Raw genomic sequence first — 21,720 nt, forward strand, 5'->3', positions numbered from 1 at the left:
TAGGGTTAGCAGATAATTGAAAAAAATGGCTGCGTTAAAATGGAGAACATTGGAGTAGTAGTGAGAAGTACCTGTGTTTTGTCAAATCTTTCTCTATTTGCAATTAAAAAATAAATATAAACTATAAATATTTGTGCTTCATGGATTATTAAGAGTAACGTTTTAATAAAAGAGAAAGGATGCTAAAATTTTAGTCTGTATAGCAGTGGTTCTCAGCTGAAATAATTCGACCCCGAGCCCCCAGGTACATTTGGCAATGTCTTTGGGCTCCCAGTCACAACTTAAAGAGAAGGGAGCTACTTGCACTAGTGGGTAGAGGCCAGGAATGGTGCTAAACATCCTTGGAAGCATCCTCAAAGCACAGGACAGCCCCACAACAAAGAATTATCTTGCATGAAATGTTAACAGTGCTGAGACTGAGAAAACTTAGTGTAAGGACAGTATAATCCTTTTGATAATGAAGCTATATACATTGGTATATATATGAAGAAGTCATTGTTTACTTAAAGGTCTAGTGGTTAGGAAAAAATAAAAAGCTTGTTAGTGCTAGCCTAGCAATCTTGAGGATGTTAAGAAATATCATAGAGTTTTCTTTGCACCAAATTAAAACTAGTGTAAGGTAATTATGTTTACTTCTTTGAATCTTTTTAAAAAAATTTCAGTGGACATGGATAGCTTTGTTATATTAAAGTTAAATCTAGTAATTAGTTATATCTAGAAAGAGCTCACATCAATTTACATTTAAAAATAATTTTAGCTGTAGTTGTATTTGAAGTGTCTTTAGAAGTATCCCATAGTGGAGTCATAATTTAAAAATAATTTTATTTCCCTTTATACTAAGTACCCCATGGTTTTATTGTAATCGTTAATGGAATATATTTAAATTATGCCATAAATGAACATTCTGCTTTGTTGAAAATGTTGCTTTTGTGACAGAATTGAATTTGGAGATTTAATAAATTTGGGTATTTTATTTAAAGATATAAAAGAATGAGGTGGAGCAAATTATTTTAGTTAATTGTGTTAAATCATTCAGGAAGCTAACTATACCTTTGTGGAAAGCAAAATAATAATCAACTTTTATTTTTAGCTCAACAGAAATAGATGATATGCTTAGAAAATCTACAAATCTGCTGCTGACCAGAACTTTGAGTAGCTGTTTACTGAACCTTATTAGAAAACCTCATATAGGTTTGACAGAGGTAGGTAAAAAAATACTAGTTAAATCTTTCATTATATGAAAAGATGTATAAGTTATTGCTAAATATCATCCTGTAAAACTAGATTTCTACTTTATTTTTTAAATTTATTTTATTTTTATAGATTTATTTATTTTAGAGAGAGGGTAAGGCATGTCTGGGGAGGGGCTGAGGAAGAGGAAGAGGGGGAGAGAGAATCTCGAGCAGACTCCCTGCTAACCGCAGAGCTCCACATGGGGCTTGATCTCACAACTCTGAGATGATGACCTGAGCCAAAATCAAGAGTCAGATACTTAACCAACTGAGCTACCCAGATGCCCCATCTATTTTGAATTTATTAGTAGAAGTGGATTTGTTTTGAGTGTAAATTCAAGCTATGTGAGGAGAAAGGGTTTACATGGAGAATATTAGAACATATATGTAGATTTGTGACTGCCAGACTTTCTATGAAAAATGAAAATACTCATTTTTTTAACTTGGTAAATGTATAAAATTTGGAAAAGTACTTTTAAGAGTTGTTCTAAGTTAATTGGCAGTTAGACTCTTGATTTTTTTTTTACATTATAGCATTTATAGTATTTGCAGCAGGCTTTTGAAATCAGATAATCCCTTGTATCCTATAAAGCTGTAATTATGCAGAAATGGTAAATTGCTGAAAGTAATAATTCATTTTCAAAAACCAGATGGTTTTGTGTACATGTAACCTACATTTTAGCAGATTTATTTTGTATTTTCTAGCTAGTGCAGATCATCATAAACACAACACACTTGGAACAAGCTTGCAAATACCTTGAAGACTTTATAACTAATATTACAAACATTTCTCAAGAGACTGTTCATACCACAAGACTTTATGGACTTTCTACTTTTAAGGTATGTAAAAATCCTACCAAAAAGTTTTATTTCTATTACTATAAGCAAACTTTTAAAAATTTAAGACAATTTTTATCATACACTTGATTCCATTATATTCTGAACCATTGAAAATTAGAGATTAATCAGTGTCAACAACAAAGAGATAAATGTGAGTTTCCTTTTGGCATTTTAAACATTGTCCCTAAAATGGAGAAAAATGTATTGATTTTCCACAGCTATATTACACTTTGTTCATGTTTTAAAGACTTATAGTATTGCTAAATCAGCCTAACTGGATTTCTGTTAATGTCTCACAGTTCCATAATTAATTTTATATGTAATGTGTATATATGTGTGTGTTTGGAATTTAAAAATGTAAGATGAATTAGATAAGTGTAAGACTGGCTTTATATTCTTTATTAACTCTGATCTGAAGAAAAATAAATATTACCTTTTTACATGTTACCAAAGTCCTACGTTCTTCTGAATGGTAAGATTTCTGTTTATATAATACTGTGTGCTATCCCAAAGGATTAAGTGATGGTTGTTTTAAGAAGAATGGTAGATTGAATAATTTAATTAATTTGTTTTATAAACTATTTCATAATTTTATTGATTTGGGGTCATATAGATGAGACCCTGGCATAATCTTATAATATAAATAAATGCCTTTTCATTGACCAGTTTATTAAATTAATATAAACCACTTACTGATCTCTTATCTTTAAAATAGGCTGGCTAGTTTAATTTTTTTTTTTTAAGATTGTATTTATTCATTTGGTAGAGAGAGAAAGCATGAGTGGGGGAGGGGCAGAAGGAGAAATGCGCTCTCTGGTGAGCAGGGAGCGGAACAGGGAGCTGGCTGTGGGTTTTAATCCCAGGACCCTGTCATACCTGAGCTGAAGACAAATGTTTAACCAACTGAGCCAACCAGGTGCCCCTAGGCTGGCTAGTTTAACCTCATATTCCTTTCTAAGTTTTTTATTAAAGTGTTACCATGTTTTTACTCTTGATATGTTATAAATTACCACCTTGCCTCCTATAATTATAGTATAATCATTTGTATTTTAAAAATTCAGTATACTTGTATTTAGAAATAACTAATGTTAACAGTAACCACACTTCGAAAGTGTGAAGTCCAGAAATGACTCTTGGCTCCTAAAATTATCTGGCTGGTCCCCAAATCTTACATTTTTCTGATGGTTCTTGAGCTCATATAGTCATCCTGGTACATAAAGCACAAATGCAGATGATATCTGAGTGAGCAAATAGATGAAATTAGTTATTAAAACTAAGACAGAAACTTCACAAAGCAGACATTGATTTATTCAGGTAGTATAGTACAGTAATTAAGGGCAATATACTCTGGAGTTAGACTATTGTGTGACTTTGGGCATATTTTTCAACTGTAATGTTTCACAGGTTTTTTTTTTTTCTATAAAATTTGAGTAGTAATGTATTACCTATGTCATACAATTATTATGGAGTTTAAAGAGGATACTTAGTGTAGTGTCATTTGTTGTACATCATCTATGCTCTGAGTGCTCTATTAGGTGCTGAAAATATAAAAATGTATCCCTGCCTCGAGAAGCTCGTAGGAGAAAAAAACTATAAAAAAGACACTTGACAATATGGTGTGTTAAGTACTGTAACGTGGGAGGAAAGTCCAAAAGTTTTTGCATATTTTTCTAATCCAATGACAAATTATTTTCTTTTATATTGGACTTTACACAATCTTTCTTCTTTTTCATTATTGTTCTCTATCCTTATGTCCATATGTTACTCTATATACTGTCAGGAAGAGATTTACTAAGGACTGGAGTTGTAAGCATATTTAACTGTTAACATTAAATTTAACAAGCTTACTCTGTACTCTCATTAAAACATGAATTGCCTTGACATCTGGTATATCCAAGGATTTCAAGCAAATTTCCTTTTCATTTATAAGTCAAAGAACCAAGACACTGGAACATGATGCTTTTAGATTAAGGGATCTTAGAACTATACTTCCCTAAATCTGCCTGTTGGGAGGGAATGTTTAGATATGTTAGCTCTGGTTCATCATTCCAGTGGTCCCTTAAGTTATAGATATTTAGTTGAAACTATAATTGCTATAGAATACCCGTTGGGTTTTCTTGGAAATCAGGAAATCAAGTGCAGCCTGTACAAATAGTAGAGCTTCCTTGTTTTTTGTTGTTTGTTGTTTGTTTTGTTTTCACACAGAACTCAGGAAACCTTTCTGTTTTATGAAATGAGAACAAGAGCTGTGCTCATTTCTACCTTTTGTCTGTTTCAAGGGGAGTTTGTCTTAAACTATAATATAAGGAAGCAGTTCAACAGCAAGAATTATTAAATCAGTATGAAAGTGAATTATTGAGTGAGATTGGGGGGGAATTTCCATTCCTAGGGAACAGTCAGTCTATTACCTCTTTCAAGGAGCTGATTAAAGTACAGTCTTGATTACAGACTTTAGCATACATTGCTTAGTTAACCTCTTAGCCTAATTCTTTTCAGTCCATTGACCCTAGCAAACATATTCCTATTTAGTTGCTCAGTGATTATGGAAATAAGCATTTAAAGGTTCTTTTACCCACACCCCATTTGTTTCCCCTCCAAAAAACACAGATGCATACACAAAGTCCTTGATTTTTACCTTTGCTTATTTTATGAAATATTATATAAACTCTCTTGTTAGCATGCCTTTATTTTGCTAAATCTGTGAATGATACAAAAGAGGTTAAGTAACTAGTTCTAGCCTCAAGCAGTACCTCAGCTTTTTGAAATTAACCTGGACCCACACTGAGAGCTACTTTAAGACTTCTGACTGAAAAGATTTGCATCAGAATGGAGGGGGAAAGATGGGAATACCATTACCTTTCTAATCTATATAGTAGAGAAATGGCCCAGTTCTTTTTCTTTGGCATCAGAGCTCTTTAACTTTGCTCCAGGGAGTTTTTCCAACCTGCCACTCTAAAAAGCCCTGGCAGTGATTCCAACACTGTAAGTGCCTACATGGAATATGCTTCTGATTCTTTTTCTTTTTCTAATTTGCTGTTTTAAAATCTGTTGATGACTGTGTAGCAAAGTTTTTTTTTTTAGAATTGTGGTTAAAGTGACAGTGGTAAGTTGTCTTTGATCATGAGCTTGAAATTCTCATCCTATAGAGCAAGGACATGGTACATGGACAGTTACAAAATCTTTTAAAATTAAGTGTAACATATATATATGCACAATTTATAAATGCAAAAGTTATAAATATATATAGCTCAATTAATTATTAAAGGTAAATACAGACTTCTAGTTTCATTCTAGTATGCAAAGAGCTTGGAAGTTGTCACTGTGTAAAGTAACAGAGATTCTGACAAGTAAAAAAACTGAGAAAACTGAAAAATAAATTTCTTTGATCTGTCAGAGAAGTGAGATCATAGGACAAACTGCTGGTCCTCAAATTAGAGAGAGACAGACTGAAAAATACAGAGAACCACAATTTAATGGAGCATAAACTTCCACAGGAATCAGTATTGGAAAACCTGAACTGTATTAATGAATTGCTGGAGGCTCAGTGTGGACAAGTTAGGGAGTTAAAACTCAAGGGGGACCCCATCTGGGTGGGGCTCACACTTTTGTGAGTTGTCCCTCCTGGAGCTCTACCAGCTTCTTCCACTGAAGACTGAAGAATAATCTTCTTGTGCTTCCAGCAATGGGGAAGGAAAAAGAACCATTTTGAAATACACCAGAGCATTCTGTTCTTCAAGTATTCTATTCTTCTTAACAAGACCTAACCTCAAAAGAAACTATGTACCAGTGCCTGAACTACTGGGTTTTCTTTTATCAGAGCCTAATAAGATTGGGGGAAGGGAAATATCCAACTCCAGCTGCTATAGCCATCTTGTTCCACCAAAGGGGTAGAAATGAGAAGCACTTGTGAAGTTTTATATCCAAGGAACAAAGCTTACTTAAAGACTGCGATGCAGTCAACTATACTTAAATAATAAAAGTTAAGACAATAACACCAACAAAAAATCCTGTGACCTTAATCATGACTATGAAGCACTTCCTCTCCCCTTACACCTTACCACCACATTACTAAAGTCTTACTTATTTCAGTTCCTTTCACCTAGTACATCATGTCTGTCTGTCAAGAAAAAAATTCATGGAAGACTAAAAGACAAAAAGCACAGTTTGAAGAGTAGAGTAAGTATTGGAACCAGATTCAGATATGTCAGAGATATTAGAATTATCAGATGGGGAATTTTTTTTTTTCCATTTTATTTATTTTTTCAGCATAACAGTATTCATTCTTTTTGCACAACACCCAGTGCTCCATGCAAAACGTGCCCTCCCCATTACCCACCACCTGTTCCCCCAACCTCCCACCCCTGACCCTTCAAAACCCTCAGGTTGCCCCAACCTCCCACCGCTGACCCTTCAAAACCCTCAGGTTGTTTTTCAGAGTCCATAGTCTCTTATGGTTCGCCTCCCCTCCCCAATGTCCATAGCCCGCTCCCCCTCTTCCAATCCCACCTCCCCCCAGCAACCCCCAGTTTGTTTTGTGAGATTAAGAGTCATTTATGGTTTGTCTCCCTCCCAATCCCATCTTGTTTCATTTACTCTTCTCCTATCCCCCTACCCCCCCATGTTGCTTCTCCATGTCCTCATATCAGGGAGATCATATGATAGTTGTCTTTCTCCGATTGACTTATTTCACTAAGCATGATACGCTCTAGTTCCATCCACGTCGTCGCAAATGGCAAGATTTCATTTCTTTTGATGGCTGCATAGTATTCCATTGTGTATATATACCACATCTTCTTGATCCATTCATCAGATGGGGAATTTTTAAAAAATTATGATTAATATGCTAAGGACATAATGGATAATGTAGACAATATGAAAGAACAGATGGGTAATGTAAGCAGAGAGATGGAAAGTCTAAGAAAGAGTCAAAAAAAAAAGACTAGAGATCAAAGCAATATAACAGAAATGAAGAATGCCTTTGATGCACTCATTAATAGAGTAGACACAGCTGAGGAAAGAATCTCTGAGCTTGGGGATATGTCAATAGAAACTTCCAAAACAGAGAGACAAAGAGAAAAAAATACTAAAAAAAAAAATTAAATATAATATCCAAGAATTATGGGACAGCTACAAAAGATAAACATATGCAGAATGGGAATATGTTTAGGAGAAAAAAGAGAAAGGGACAGAAGCAAAATCTGATGTAGTATTTTTTTTTTTTTAAGATTTTATTTATTTATTTGACAGACAGAGATCACAAGTAGGCAGAGAGACAGGCAGAGAGAGAGGGAAGCAGGCTCTCTACTGAGCAGACAGCCAGACGCAGGGCTGGATCTCAGGACCCGGGGACCATGACCCAAGCCGAAAGCAGAGGCTTTTACGCACTGAGCCACCCAGCCGCCCCTCTGATGCAGTTTTGATTGAGAATTTCCCCCAAATTAATGTCAGACACTAAACTGTGGATCCAGAAAGCTTAGAGAATACCAAGCAGGATAAATACCAAAATAATTACACCTAGGCATATCATATTCAAACTGCACAAAATTAAAGATAACCCTGAAAGAAACCAGAAGGAAAAACACCTTACCCAGAGTTAACAAAAATAAGAATTACATCTGACTTCTTTTTGTAAAACATGCAAGCAAGAAGAGAATGGAGTGAAATATCAAAAGTGTTGAGAGAAAAACACCCACCAACCTAGAATTTCATATCCTGTGAAATTATCCTTCAAAACGGAAGGAGAAAGACTTTCTCAGACAAACAAAAATTAAGGGCATTAGTGGCCAGTAGACCTGCCTTGCAAGAAGTGTTAAAATAACTTCTTCAGACACAAAATGATCTAGGTCAGGAACTCAGGTCCACATAAAGAAAGGAAAAGCATCAGAGAAAGTGTGAATGAAGGTAAAATGAAAACTTTTATTATTTTTTTATTCTTAATTGCTGTCATTGCTAACCATTTGTTCAAAATGATAATAATGTATTCAATTGTGTATGCTTTCTGTGTATGTGCACACTTATATATTGTTACGTATAAGAGAAATGAATGGCAGCAATAATACAAGGCGGGAGGAATATACTCTCACTACCCATGAAATGGTATAGTGTTATTTGAAAGTGGACTTGACATAATTATAAAGGTATATTGGAAACTCTAGGGCAACGACTAAGAAATTTTTCAAAAAAGCATAACTGATATGCTAAGAAAGGGAATACAAGGGAATCATGCAAATATTCAGTATCAGAAAAGGCAGAAAAAAAGTGAAACACAAAAGTAGGAACAAAGAACGAATGCAACAAATAGAAAACAGTAACAAGTATGGCAAATACTAATCCAACTATATCAGTAATCACTTTAAATATCAGTAGCCTAGCAATACTAACTGAAAGAGATTATCAGTATGGATCAATGAAACAAGAATCCAACTATAGGTTGTTTACAAAACCCACTTTAAATATAAAGACACATGTAGATTAAAACTAAATAGATAAAGATAGGCCATGTTCACACTAATCAAAAAAGTGAGTGGTTATATTGATACATAGCGGACTTCAGAGTAAAGAAAGTTACAGAAATAAAGAGAGGCATTATATAATGATAAAGGGGTCAGTTTTCCAAGAAGGCATAAGAATCCATGGTGTACATGTGCCTGGCAATGGAGGATCAAAATATGTGAAGCAAAAACTATTAGAACATTGAGAAATGAATGAGTCCACTGTTATAGTTGGAGACTTTAGCACTCCTCTGTCAGAAATGGACCGATTCAGCAAACAGAAAATCATTAAGGACATAGTTGAACCATGGATTACTTGGATATAATTGACATCTATAGACTACCTCATTTAAAAACAGCAGAATATATATTCTTCTCAAGCTCAAATGTAAGAGTCACCAAGACAGCCTTATTCTAAACACATCTTAAAAAATTTAAAAGAATAAAAATCTGATATAGTATCTGCTCTCAGACCACAGTGGAATTAAATAAGAAACCAATAACAGAAGCTAAGCTGGAAAATCCCTAAGTACTTGGAGGTTGAACAGCACACTTCTAAATAACATGTGGGTCAAGAAAGAAAGGGAGAGTAAAGGATTATTTACAATTCTATGCCCATAGATTTGATGACCTAGATGAAATAAACCAGTTTCTTGACAGACAAAATCTGCTAAAGCTCAGTAATGATTTCATAAGAAGAAATAGATGATCTGAATAAGTCTGTATTTATTAAAGAAATTCAATCAATGATTAGTAGCCTTCCAAAACAGAAAGAGCACCAGGACTAGATGGGTTTAGTGATGAAATCTACCAAACATTTAAGGAAAAAAATTATACTAGTTCTCTACAATCTCTTTCACATAGAAGCAGAGGGAATACTTCCAAATTCATTCTGTGAGGCCAGCATTACCCTAATACCAAAACCAAACAACATTACAAGAAAAGAAACCTACAGACTAATATCTCTCATGAACATAGATGGAAAAGTCCTCAACAAAATATTATCAAATTGAATCCAACTTATAAAAGGAATTCTATATCATGACCAAGTGGGATTTATCCCATGTATGCAAGGCTAGTTCAGCATTTAAAAATCAGTTAATATATGAGTAAGTCACAGGAATAAAAGGTACAGCATAGGGAATATGGCTAGTGGTATTATAATTGCAATGCATGGTGACGGGTGATAGCCACACATGTGGTGAACATAGCATAATGCATAAACTTGTCGAATCACTATGTTATATGCCTGAAACTAATATTGTGTGTCAACTATACTTTAATTAAAAAATTGTTTAAAACCAGTTACTGTGGGGTGCCTGGGTGTCTTGGTTGGATAAGCATCTTGGTTGGATAAGCATCTGCCTTTGGCTCAGGTCATAATCCTCAGGGTCCTGGGATCGAGCCCCACATTGGGCTCTCTGCTCAGAGAGAGCCTGCTTGTCCCTCTTCCTCCACTCCTCCCCCTGCTTGTGCTTGTGCTTGTGCTTTCTCTCTAGCTGTCTCTCTATCTCGAATAAATAAATAAATAAAATCTTCAAAAGTAATAAATAAAATCAGTTAATATATTCCATCACATCAACAAACTAAAGAAAATAACATGATCATATTAATTTATGCAAAAAAAGCGTTTGACAAAATTCAACACCTGTTCATGAGAAAAACTCTTCAGTAAACTAGGAATAGAGAGGAACTTCCTTTACTTGATTAAGAATATATACAAAACTCCTACATCTACATACTTAATGGTGAGAAATTAGACGCTTTCCCACTAAGGAACAAGTCAAAAATGTTCCCACTCACCATTCCTTTTCAGCATCATAGTGGAAGTCCTACTTAGTTCAGTAAGACAAGAAAAGGAAGTAAAAGATGTATTGATTAGGAAGGAAGAAATAAAGTTATCTTTGTTTGCAGATGACATGATTTTTTATGTAGAAAATCCCAAAGAATAAAACAAAAACTCTTCTGGAATTTAATTACCAACTATAGCAAGGTTTCTTTTCTTTTTTTTTTTTTTTTTTGGAAGATTTGTATTTTTTTGAGAGAGAGCACAAGCAGGGTGGAGGGGTACAGGGAGAAGGAGAAGCAGGCTCCAGTGATCAAGGAGGCCGATGCAGGGCTTGATCCCAGGACCCAGGACCTGAGCTGAAGGCAGATGCTTAAAGACTGAGCCACCCAGATGCCCCTATGGTAAGGTTTCAAGATACAAGGTTAATGTACAAAAGTTAATAGCTTTCCTATTGTTAACAGACTCAATAGTGACAGTTCTTCCCAACTTGAGATTTATTTATTTATTTGTTTGTTTAGTTAGTAAGTAAATAAACTCTACTCCTCATGTAGGGCTAGAACTCATGACCCTGAGGTTAGTAGTCACGTGTTCTACAAACTGAGCCAGCCAGGTGCCCCCAACTTGAGCTTTAGATTCAAGGCGTTCCTCATCACAGTCTCAGCAGTTATTTTATGGATATTGAGAAACTGATTCTAGAGTTTTGTGGAGAGGCAAAACCCCCAGAATAGGCAACATGATAGTAAAAGAGAAGAACAAAGTTGGAGGACTAACACTACTTGACTTTAAGATTTATTATAAAGACAGTGTGTTACTGGCCAAAAAACAGACACATAGATCAGTGGAACAGAATAGAGAGCCCAGAAGTAGATGCACATGAATGTATTCAACTGTTATTTGACAAAAGGGCAAGGACAATATATTAGAGCAAAGAGTCTTTTCCACAAATGGTGTTAGAACAACCTGCAAAGAAATGAATCTGGATACAGACATTAAACCATTCACAAAAATTAACTCAAAAATGGATCATAGACTTAATGTAAAATTACAAAACTCCTAGAAGTTAACATTGGAGAAAATCTGGGTGACCTTGGGTGGCAATTACTTTTTAGATGCCCCATCCGTGAAAGAATTGATTAGCTGGATTTTATTAAAATTTAAAACTTATTTACTGCAAAAGCCATTGTCAGTAGAATGTAGGAGGACAAGTCACTGATTGGGGGAAAATATTCTCAAAAGACATCACCAGATTAAAGACTATTATTCAAAATAGGTATACAAAGAGCTCTTAAAATCCAACAGTAAGAAAATGAACAACACAATTAAAAAATAGGAAAAAGACCTGAGTAGACACCTCATGAAAGAAAATATACAAATGACAAGTATGCGTATGAAAAGATGTTTTATATCATATATTATTAGGGAATTGCAAATTAAATCAAGGAGAATGGCTAACATCCAAAACACTACCACCACCAGATACTAGCAAAGATGTGGAGCAACAGGAACTCTCATTCATTGTTGGTGGGAATGTGAAATGGTGTAGCTACTTTAGAAGACAATTTGGCAGTTCTTTATAAAATTAAACATATTCTTACCATACGGTCCAACAGTTACGCTCCTTGTTAATTTACCCAGATGAGTCAAAAACTTACGTCTACACAAACACGTGCACATGAATGTTTGTAGCAGCTTTCTTCCTAATTGCCCAAACTTAGAGGCAACCAAGATGTCCTTCAAGTGAATGGATAAATGAACTTTGATATCTAGACAATGGAATGGTATTCAGCACTAAAAAGCAGTAAGCTATCAAGCTGTGAAAAGACATGGAGGAACTTTAAATACTGTATTACTAAGTGAAAAAAAAAAAAAAGGCAACCTGAAAAGGCTGTGTGTTATATGATTCAAAGGCAAAACCATGGAGACAGTGAAAGGATCAGTGGTTACCGTAGTTTGGTGGTAGAGAGGATGAATAGGTGGCACACAGAGGATTTTTAGGGCAATGAAACTACTGCACATGACATTGTGACGGTGGATACATGTCATTATACATTTGTCCAAGCCCATGGGCTGTACAGCACCAAAACTGAATCATAATGTAAACTATGGACTTTGGGTGATAATAATGTGTCCGTGTAAATTCATTGATTATAACAAAGGTACCATTCTGGTGGGCCATTTATATAGGGGAGGAGACTACAGATGTGGGGACAGAGGGTACAGGATATCTCTGTACCTTTCGCACAATTGTGCTGTGAACCTGAAACTGCTCAAAAAAAAGTTCTATTTAAATTGAAAAAAAGTGAACTCATTCATGTAATTACAAGGTGAAGAAATAAAGCATTAATACCATTGTAGAAACCTCTGTCATTTCTATTCCTAGCCACTGTCTCTTCTTCCTTTCAGTACTGACTTTTAACAGCACTGATTAATATTTTCTGTTTTTGAGCTCTATTTAAATGGAATCATGCAGAATGCATCTTTTTGTGTGTCTTACTTCTTTCACACAACACGATTTGGGATATTTCATTTGTGTTATTGCATCTAGCTATAATTTATTTTCAAGAAGTGTATCATTCCATTATAGAATTTACTACAACTTTTTTTTTTTTTAAAGATTTTATTTATTTATTTGACAGACAGAAATCACAAGTAGGCAGGGAGACAGTCAGAGAGAGAGGAGGAAGCAGGCTCTCCGCGGAGCAGAGAGCCCGATGTGGGGCTCGATCCCAGAACCCTGGGATCATGACCTGAGCGGAAAGCAGAGGCTCTAACCCACTGAGCCACCCAGGCGCCTCTACTACAACTTATTTATTGTGTGACCGATAATGTCAATTTTTACTCTTAGGGACTTTTTTCCTTCCTTCCTGTTTATTAACTGCATATGTGACCTCTAAATAACTGAAGTATTACTGTATGAGTAAAATAAAATTTGTATTAATTTTTATTAGTAAAGATATAAATTCATAAACTGGCATAATCATACATTTTAAACTAGTCAGGTATAAATAAAGTATTAGGAAGTCTTAGAATTTCTTATTTAAATTATGATTATTACATTATTTTACACATGTAAAATTGATATATTACTGCTTCACTAGAACACTTGCAGTATTCTTGACTGATCAGGTGCATTTCAAATTCTGATTATATGCTCTGTGTATAGTCTTTTGTGTTATCGGTGGATTGTTACAATTTCTTGTTTTATTTGTGCAACTTAATTGTCATTTTGTAAAGGTAGTGCATGTAGCATTTCTTTCTTTTATCACCCATTACCACCAGCTTCTCCTCTTATCTGCCCTCATTAGATAGGGCTATGTAAATCAGCTTGTAGCTGATTTAATACATTTGAATGACATAAAATCCTAAAAGGTAAATCAGAAAAAAACAAAAGCTTAAATATTTATTGAGTAAGATGAAGAATTCAGTCACTTATACAAAAGAGTAAATAGTGGGGATGCTACTTCACCAAAAGCATAAAAGTTAACAAAAACAAAAATGTTTTGCAGTTCTATAAGCAAAGGAGGAAGATCAACAAAATTCATAGACCACCTTAACTCCATTGATACATGACAGTGCTTTGGTTTGTTTTTCTGTAATTTATAATCTGTTAATCACTTAATTATAGCAAGTGCTTCCTATATAAAAGTGGTGGGAAGCAGAAATAGAATGGGAAAGGAAATGGTTGAGGAGTACTTAAAAAAGCTATTTATGTCAGATGATTTGGAAACCTGATGACAGACAACCTGGATTACCTAAAAAGTGGCAGATGCTCCTACAAAGCCCCAAGCCATTCTTTAACACCTTTGAGGTACTAAAGCCCCTGAAAACCAGAAAGGTAAAATGTAGCATCCACCTTTTGAAAAAGAAAAGGAGGTAATTTGAGCATTAAAAAATTATCCAATTTATAATGACCTATAACAATGCTAGATAATCTAGAAGCTAGATTTAAAAATTATTCTAGACTCTGATACTAGCTGAACGCCTGTAAGGCAGACCTTGGAGATACTGAGGGTTTGGTTCCAGACTACTGCCATAAAGCAAATATCAGTAAAACGAGTCAGATGAATTGTTTGGTTTCTGTGCAGACAAGACTATACTAGAATTTAAGTGTGCAGTAGCATTATGTCTATAAAAGTGTACAAACCTTAATTAAAAGATATTTTATTGCTAAAAAATGCTAACCATCATCTAAGCTTTTAACAACGTGTAGTATTTCCTGGCAGAGGGTCTTGCCTCGGTGTTCATGGCTGCTGATAGATCAGGTGGTGGTTGCTGAAGGTTGGGGTGTCTGGCAATTTCTTAAAATAAGAAAACAAGTTTGCTGTATTGAATGACTGTTCTTTTCGTGAATGATTTCTCTGTAGCATGCAATAATATTTTAGCATTTCACCCACAGTAGAGCTTTTTTAAAAAAATGGAATCAGTCCTCTCAAACCTTGCCTCTGTTTTATCAACTAAGTTTATATATTTAGGTGTCAAATATGAAGATAGAATAACTTCCTCTGATTATCACACTGACGTATAAAATATTTAAATAAAAAATAATTTCTTAAATAGGCTTTTCTTTCTGCCTCTAATTTTTTGCAGCGGTAGCACCATTTTTCTTGCCCCCTTTCCTGGAAAATCTGTAGTTATCTTAGATGTATTTCTTTTCTACTGCCCCAATCACACTCTTTCCCCTTTATAACTAAGTCTTAGGGTTCTGCGTTTAGTCATGTCTACTTTTTTCTCTTTTGTCTACAGTGGCAGTAGTGAAAGTGGCTAGTGAGTTAGATGGTATATGCTACTAGTATTTCTAGATCAAGATCATAGATTATTAGAGCATCATTTCTTGAAGTAGTGCAGGAAGAAATTAGCTAGAGAGGATAGCAGGTAGCTATGTCATTTTGACAGTCCCAGCTTCATCTCTGGCTTAAATTTTTAAGGCTCAGAAAGATGTCAAGAAATGTTTCCCTTGCTCCAAATGAGTATTATGAAATGTTAACCTTTTTTTTAGAATGTTGAATAAAATGTTTTAAGTAAGATGCTTGTAATTAATTGGGGTTTTTAACAGGAAATTGAGAAGAACTGGCAGAAAAACCAACTCAAACTGCCTTAAACAATAAAGAAATTAATTAGCTAAATGTAACTGGAGGTCCAAGAATAGGGAAGATTTCATGTGAGGCTAAAGCCCACTGCTCAGCAGATGTCACGAGGACCCATTTTCTCTATTCCTCCAGCTCTGCTTTATGCAGCATTGGCCTCATTGTCAGGCTATACATGGTGCCCCAGCAGCTGTAGTCTCTCTTTCTGGTAACAAAATGGCTGCCTGGATACAGTTCCAGACCTTATATCCTCGTGCCCATTGTCTTTATTATTTTTTTTTTTAAGATTTTATTTATTTATTTGACAGAGAGAGAGCACAAGTAGGCAAAACATCAGGCAGAGGGAGAGGGAGAAGCAGGCTCTCCTCTGAGCAAGGAGCCCAGTGCGGAGCTCGATCCCAGAACTCTGGTATGATTACCTGAGCCGAAGGCAGCCACTTAACTGACTGAGCCACCCAGGCGCCCCAACCCTGTCGTCTTTAAAAAAAGAGTGAGTGGGTCCCTCTACTAGCTGCTATGGAACACCCTGTGGGTTAGAGTGTGATAATTACTAATTGACCTAAATTCATCAGGGTTCATCCTTGAGGCTAGATTTAGATTCAGTCCAGTCTAGATCAGATGGAGCTCTAAAAGGGGGCAGAGTGATTTTCCAGAATATATTTGGGGACTGTTCAAGAAGGGGGAATAGATGATAGAAATCATAGATATTTCCTAAAATGTTTAGTTATTATGACTTAACTTGTATGTAAAACACACATGCTCATGTTCCAGGAGGTCTAGGCTGGAATTTGTGTATGTATATGTTTTTAAAAATTCCTTAGGTAGCTCTGTTGCACACCTGTGGCTGAGAACCACTGATAGTATGGTATCATTTAATTCTTACATATTGAAATGAAAAAGAGTTCTCAAATTATGCTAGATTTCTACCTCCAGAGGGCGGTGTTTATTTAACAAGCAGAGGAAGAATTAATTGTTTTGTTTATAAGATAAATCTTTAGAAAAATTAATGTGGGGTTAATTGATATGTTCCTGACTTCCTGGTGAGGTCATAGGATTGAGAGTATTTTGGTTTCAGCTTAACTAGGAAGTACAACTAGAACTTAACTAGGAAGTACAAACTAATTTTCTTAACAGTCTCTAAATTACAATTAGAAATATTTTTTAGAAATGTCTTATCAAATAATTTAGTGTATTCTTGTGTATAAATATAAGAAAAGTTACAGTGAAAACTTTTTGTTTCTCTCCTTTAATCTTATTCTTTAAAAATAAAATGTAATGAGTCAGTTCATGTGGTTCATGTACATGCTTTCTAATGATTATAAATCAAGCAGAATCCTTAACGCTTAGCAAGGTTCTTTCAGGTGTTGAATTTAAAACATGTTCCTGCCCGGGATTACTGTCTGAAATTTTTCTTTCACAGCACAGCCACCTACTGCTTTAGATTTCTTTGTTTGCTATTATACCCTGTGGAAAGTATTTTAAAAACTTTTAAAAATATAAATACATCTACCCCAAATGACATATATCATGTTGAGAAAAGTTATCTTAATTTGGATAGTTTGTGGGAAAAGTGGAGGCTGCTCTTGGCATCATCTCAGAAAAATAGATTACAGCTGACCTTTCAACAATGTAGGGGTTAGGGATGCTGACCTCCCCCCAACCCCCTGCAGTTAAAAATCCATGTATAACTTTTTCTTTTTTTTTTAAATAAGCTCTACACCCAATGTGGGGCTTGAATGCATGACTCCAAGATCAAAAGTCACATTCTCTACTGACTGAGCCAGTCAGGCCCCCCAAAAATCCACTTTCCCAAACTACTAATAGCCTACTGTTGTTGACAGGAAGCATTAATGCTAAGTCCGTTAACACATATTTGCATGCTATATGTATTACATATTGTATTCTTAAAATAAAGTAAGCTAGAGAAAATACTCAGAAAAATCATAAGAAAATACATTTACAGTACTATATATATATTTATTGAAAAAAATTTCACATATAAGGACACAAGCAGTTTAAACCTGTGCTGTTCAGTGATCAGCTGTAATTAGCAGAGCTCTAGATAATAACAACAGAAAATAATAAATTTGTGGTTCGTTTACTTTTCTTAGTTCCTTTTCAGAAAATCAGTGGGCATTGAGTCACTTTATCCAGAAAGCATATAATAATAATAAATTTATTTCACTATATATAAAATTATAAATATGATAATGTGGTTTCATCATCATATTCATAATTTTTCTTTCTTCAGATATATACAGTGTTTTTCCCTCATGACTTCAAAATTTCTCGATATTTGGTTTCTCTCTCCATTTCAACTTTTAGTTAATGTTTTAATTGTCCCAAATTGCTTTAAAAATCCAGGAAAATGTGAAATAATATCTCCTTTATTTTAATAAAATTCTATATAGTAAAAAGGGTAATTAAGTATATCACCAGGGAGTCTGGCTGGCTCAGTTAGAAGAACATTCAACATTGTGAGTTCGAGTTCCACTTTGGGTGTAGAGATTACTTAAATAAATAAATATTCAATAAATAAATAAACTTAAAAGGAAGTTCATCATTCATTTTGGAGGTAGATTTAAATTTATTTTTTAAAGGCATGGCCACTTAAAAATTGATACATATATATAAAGTTTCACCAAGTACTTTAGCTCTGTGAGTTTGGAGGAGAGGAGTCTCTAGATACAGGATTTTAAAATTTTGTCAGGCATCTCTTTCCCTTCCTGCCTATGTGAGAGACATCCCAGAAAAGCAAGAAAATTCATACAGAGCAGTTTAGTACATGTAGGTGTAATAGAGGATAGGAGAAATCAGACTCCAAGTTGTCTTTGCCTTATGGTAGAAACAAAGTGTGCTGAGTATTATGGAATAACTACAGGGTTCTGAGTTTTAGGCTCCCCTTATCTGGCTTCCTTCTGGAATAGCAGTCTAGCTGTAAATGTTATAAATAAAATATATATTGTTTTGAGAAATTGATATTTAAGTGGTATCAATAAAAGTGTGTTCTGGCATAGTTCTGTGGGCTCTAAGCATTTGCCATCTTGGATATGTGCTCCTAAAGCTAGTAGGTTAAAGAGAGATATATATTACTGCTGTGGCTAATGCACATTAAATGTGACCCCCTTTTCCATTTCTTTAATATTTCATTAAAAAAAAATCCTGTGAATGTTTAATACCCAATCTTTTTCTCTCTTACATGCAGATAACTACAGTAATTTAAGCTGGCTTGGGTTTTCAATTTGGTGGTGGTTTCCATGCAGTTCACTCAGTAAGCATTTATTGGCATTACTAGGTACCTGACACTAATGAGTGTAGGGAAACAACATTTTTTTTAAAGATTTTATTTATTTATCAGAGAAAGAGAGAGCACAAGCAGAGGGAACAGCAGGTAGAGGGAGAAGCAGGCTCTCTGCTGAGCAGGGAGCCTGATGTGGGACTTGATCCCAGGACCCTGGGATCATGACCCGAGCTGAAGGCAGATGCTTAACCGACTGGCCACCCAGGCATCCGCACAACATTTTTTTTTTTTTAAATACCTGGCTGCTAAATACTCTTAGGTACATTACATTAATTATAGAAGTTTGCTCAAAACAGTGATTCTCTTTTCATAGATGAGAAAAATAGGATTTACAAAACTAATTTGCTTAAGTTGTAAAGAAAAGTGGAAATTAAACCCCTTCGCATTTTCTCAAATCCATATCCCATATTCTTTATGGGCCATTTCCCCAGTATTCATTATTAGTATATCATTATTATATCATTATAGTATATCACTAGTATATCATTATTAGTAAGATGGTGATTTTTAGTATCATATCATTAGTGATATAATATAATCATATTATCATTACATCATTAGTATATCATTATTATGTATATCATTAGTATATCATTATTAGTAAGATGGTGATTTTTAAAATGGCCTCGGATGCCTTGACACTTCTCTTAGGAGATGTAGGGATCTATGTCCCCTTCCCTTGAATCTGGGCCAGATAGTGACTGTTTTTTTTTTTTTTTTAAATAAAGTCTTTTTTTTTTAAGATTTTATTTATTTATTTATTTGACAGACAGAGATCACAAGTAGGCAGAGGCAGGCAGAGAGAGAGAGAGAGAGGAAGGGAAGCAAGATCTCCGCCAAGCAGAGAGCCTGATGTGGGGCTCGATCCCAGGACCCTGGGATCATGACCTGAGCTGAAGGCAGAGGCTTTAACCCACTGAACCACCCAGGCGCCCCCAGATAGTGACTGTTTTAACCCTTAGGATATAGTGGAAGTAATGTGGTGAGCCTTCTGAGGCTAGGATTTAATTGGCAATGGCACTTCCACCTTATTCCAGTTATTCCAAGCATGGAACACACTTGCTTGGAGGCCTGAACTGCCACGTAAGAAGGCCAGGTGCCTTGAAGCCCTTGTGTTGTGAGGAAACCAAGCCACACCAGAGGAAGAGGCTACCCAACCCAGGTGCCGGACACATAGTGAGGAAATCTCCACATGATTCCAACCCCCAGCTATTGGTCTCATTCCCAGCCTTCAAGTTGTCCTAGATGAAGTCTCAGATATAGTGGAGCAAAGTCATCTCCACAGTGCCATGTCTGTCTAACCACTAGAAACTTTAAGAATAATAAAATTTAAAAAAAAAGAATAATAAAATGTTGTTATTTTAAGCCAGTAAGATTGGGGGGTAACTTGTTACTCAGTAACTGGTTCGACAAGTGACATAAAACTCCTTTCCAGACCACATGGTCTCCTTTTTTGGTATACTTTTACTAGACACATACTCAGCACTGATTTGTCAATATTTATTCATTCTGTGATTGTTTTATTTGCAGTAGTTTTCTTTTCTAGGTTATATATAAACTTTAAGACGGGAAATTAAAAAAAATTTTTTAGCAAGTACTCATCTATTGCCTACTCTTTTGCAAGCAGTATTCAAGGTGAACAAAAACAGACACAAAATTTCCTGCCCTTTTTTTTTTTTTTAAGATTTTATTTACTTGATAGAGATACAACAAGAGAGCAAACACAAGCAGGGGGAGTGGGAGGAGGGAGAAGCAGGCTTCCTGCCCAGCAGGCTGGATCCCAGGACCCTAGGATCATGACCTGAGCCAAGGCAAAAGCTAACAATGAGCCACCTAGGTGCCCCAGAACTTCCTGCTTTAACGGAGTATAGATGTCAGTGGATGTTTTGTACCTACATTACTCAGAGTACCAAATTTATAATGGCCAATAATGTGTTCTTGATAAATGCTAATGTTAACCTTCTCAATCTTCAGGTTTTTTCTGAGAAAATTTGCATTGCGTTAAAAATTTTAATAGGCAGGGGTGCCTGGGTGGCTCAGTGGGTTAAGCCTCTGCCTTCAGCTCAGGTCGTGATCTTAGGGTCCTGGGATCGAGTCCCACATCGGGCTCTCTGCTCAGCAGGGAGCCTGCTTCCCCGTCTCTCTCTGCTTGCCTCTCTATCTACTTGTGATCCCTCTCTATATATCAAATAAATAAAATCTTTTAAAAAAAATTTTAATAGGCACTAATGGCTTAAGTTGCTAGACGTTACTATTTTGAGTCAGAACTAATTTGCTACTCCCGTAGTTAGTAGAGCTTTAGTAAAATTTCGGGCAATGACATTAATATTAGCTTATCTTAAATTCCTGTTTTATTTAAAGTAGTGTTTATTTTTAATTTATTCTGTAGGTGAGGAGAGACACTGTGGAAAGTTTGTATTGTCTATGCCAAATTTGTGTTAGATCTCTGAGTGGGGAGAGAAGAAGAATCTTTCTTGATATTCCTATTCCAGTCCTGCTATGAAAACAGGCATCCAGGGGCACCTGGGTCGCTCAGTCAGTTAAGCGGCTACCTTTGGCTCTGGCATGATCCCAGGCTTCTGGGATTGAGTCCTACATCAGGCTTCCTGCTTAGCGGGGAGACTGCCTCTCTCTCTGCTTGCTGCTCCCCTGCTTGTGCTCTCTCTCTCTCTCTCTGAGACAAATAAAATCTTTTTTAAAAATAAATAAATAAAATAGAAATAATGAAATCCTAGCACTGAAAGAACCTTCCTGGGGCCTTCCATTTCCTTCATTCCAAGAAAAAAAAAAAAGAAAGAAAACAGACATGCAAATGGAAAGATGACTACCAGTAGTTGGTTTTCTTTCAGTCCAGTGTGGCAATGAGTAGCGAGTGGTTAGACATTGTGAAAATTGGGGAGGGAGGCAAAAAAACATTAAAGCATGAAAATGACACATTTTGATTGTTCACATTTACCTTCTTCTATACTGTTCTCCTGAAAAT

General features: G+C 35.4%; 1 protein-coding gene across 2 annotated transcripts in view; it reads left to right on the forward strand.

Moving 5' to 3' along the window:
* The window catches only part of EXOC6 (exocyst complex component 6), a 216,824-nt gene that overhangs the window by 112,352 nt on the left and 82,752 nt on the right, over positions 1 to 21,720 (forward strand). For both annotated transcript variants that reach the window (XM_046027815.1, XM_046027816.1), the window contains exons 16-17: positions 1,091 to 1,202; positions 1,938 to 2,072. In XM_046027815.1, the coding sequence (XP_045883771.1) occupies positions 1,091 to 1,202; positions 1,938 to 2,072 (247 nt within the window). The remainder of the gene's footprint in view (positions 1 to 1,090; positions 1,203 to 1,937; positions 2,073 to 21,720) is intronic.

This window comes from Meles meles, chromosome 13, assembly GCF_922984935.1.
Source record: "Meles meles chromosome 13, mMelMel3.1 paternal haplotype, whole genome shotgun sequence".
In the NCBI taxonomy this organism is placed as follows: domain Eukaryota; kingdom Metazoa; phylum Chordata; class Mammalia; order Carnivora; family Mustelidae; genus Meles; species Meles meles.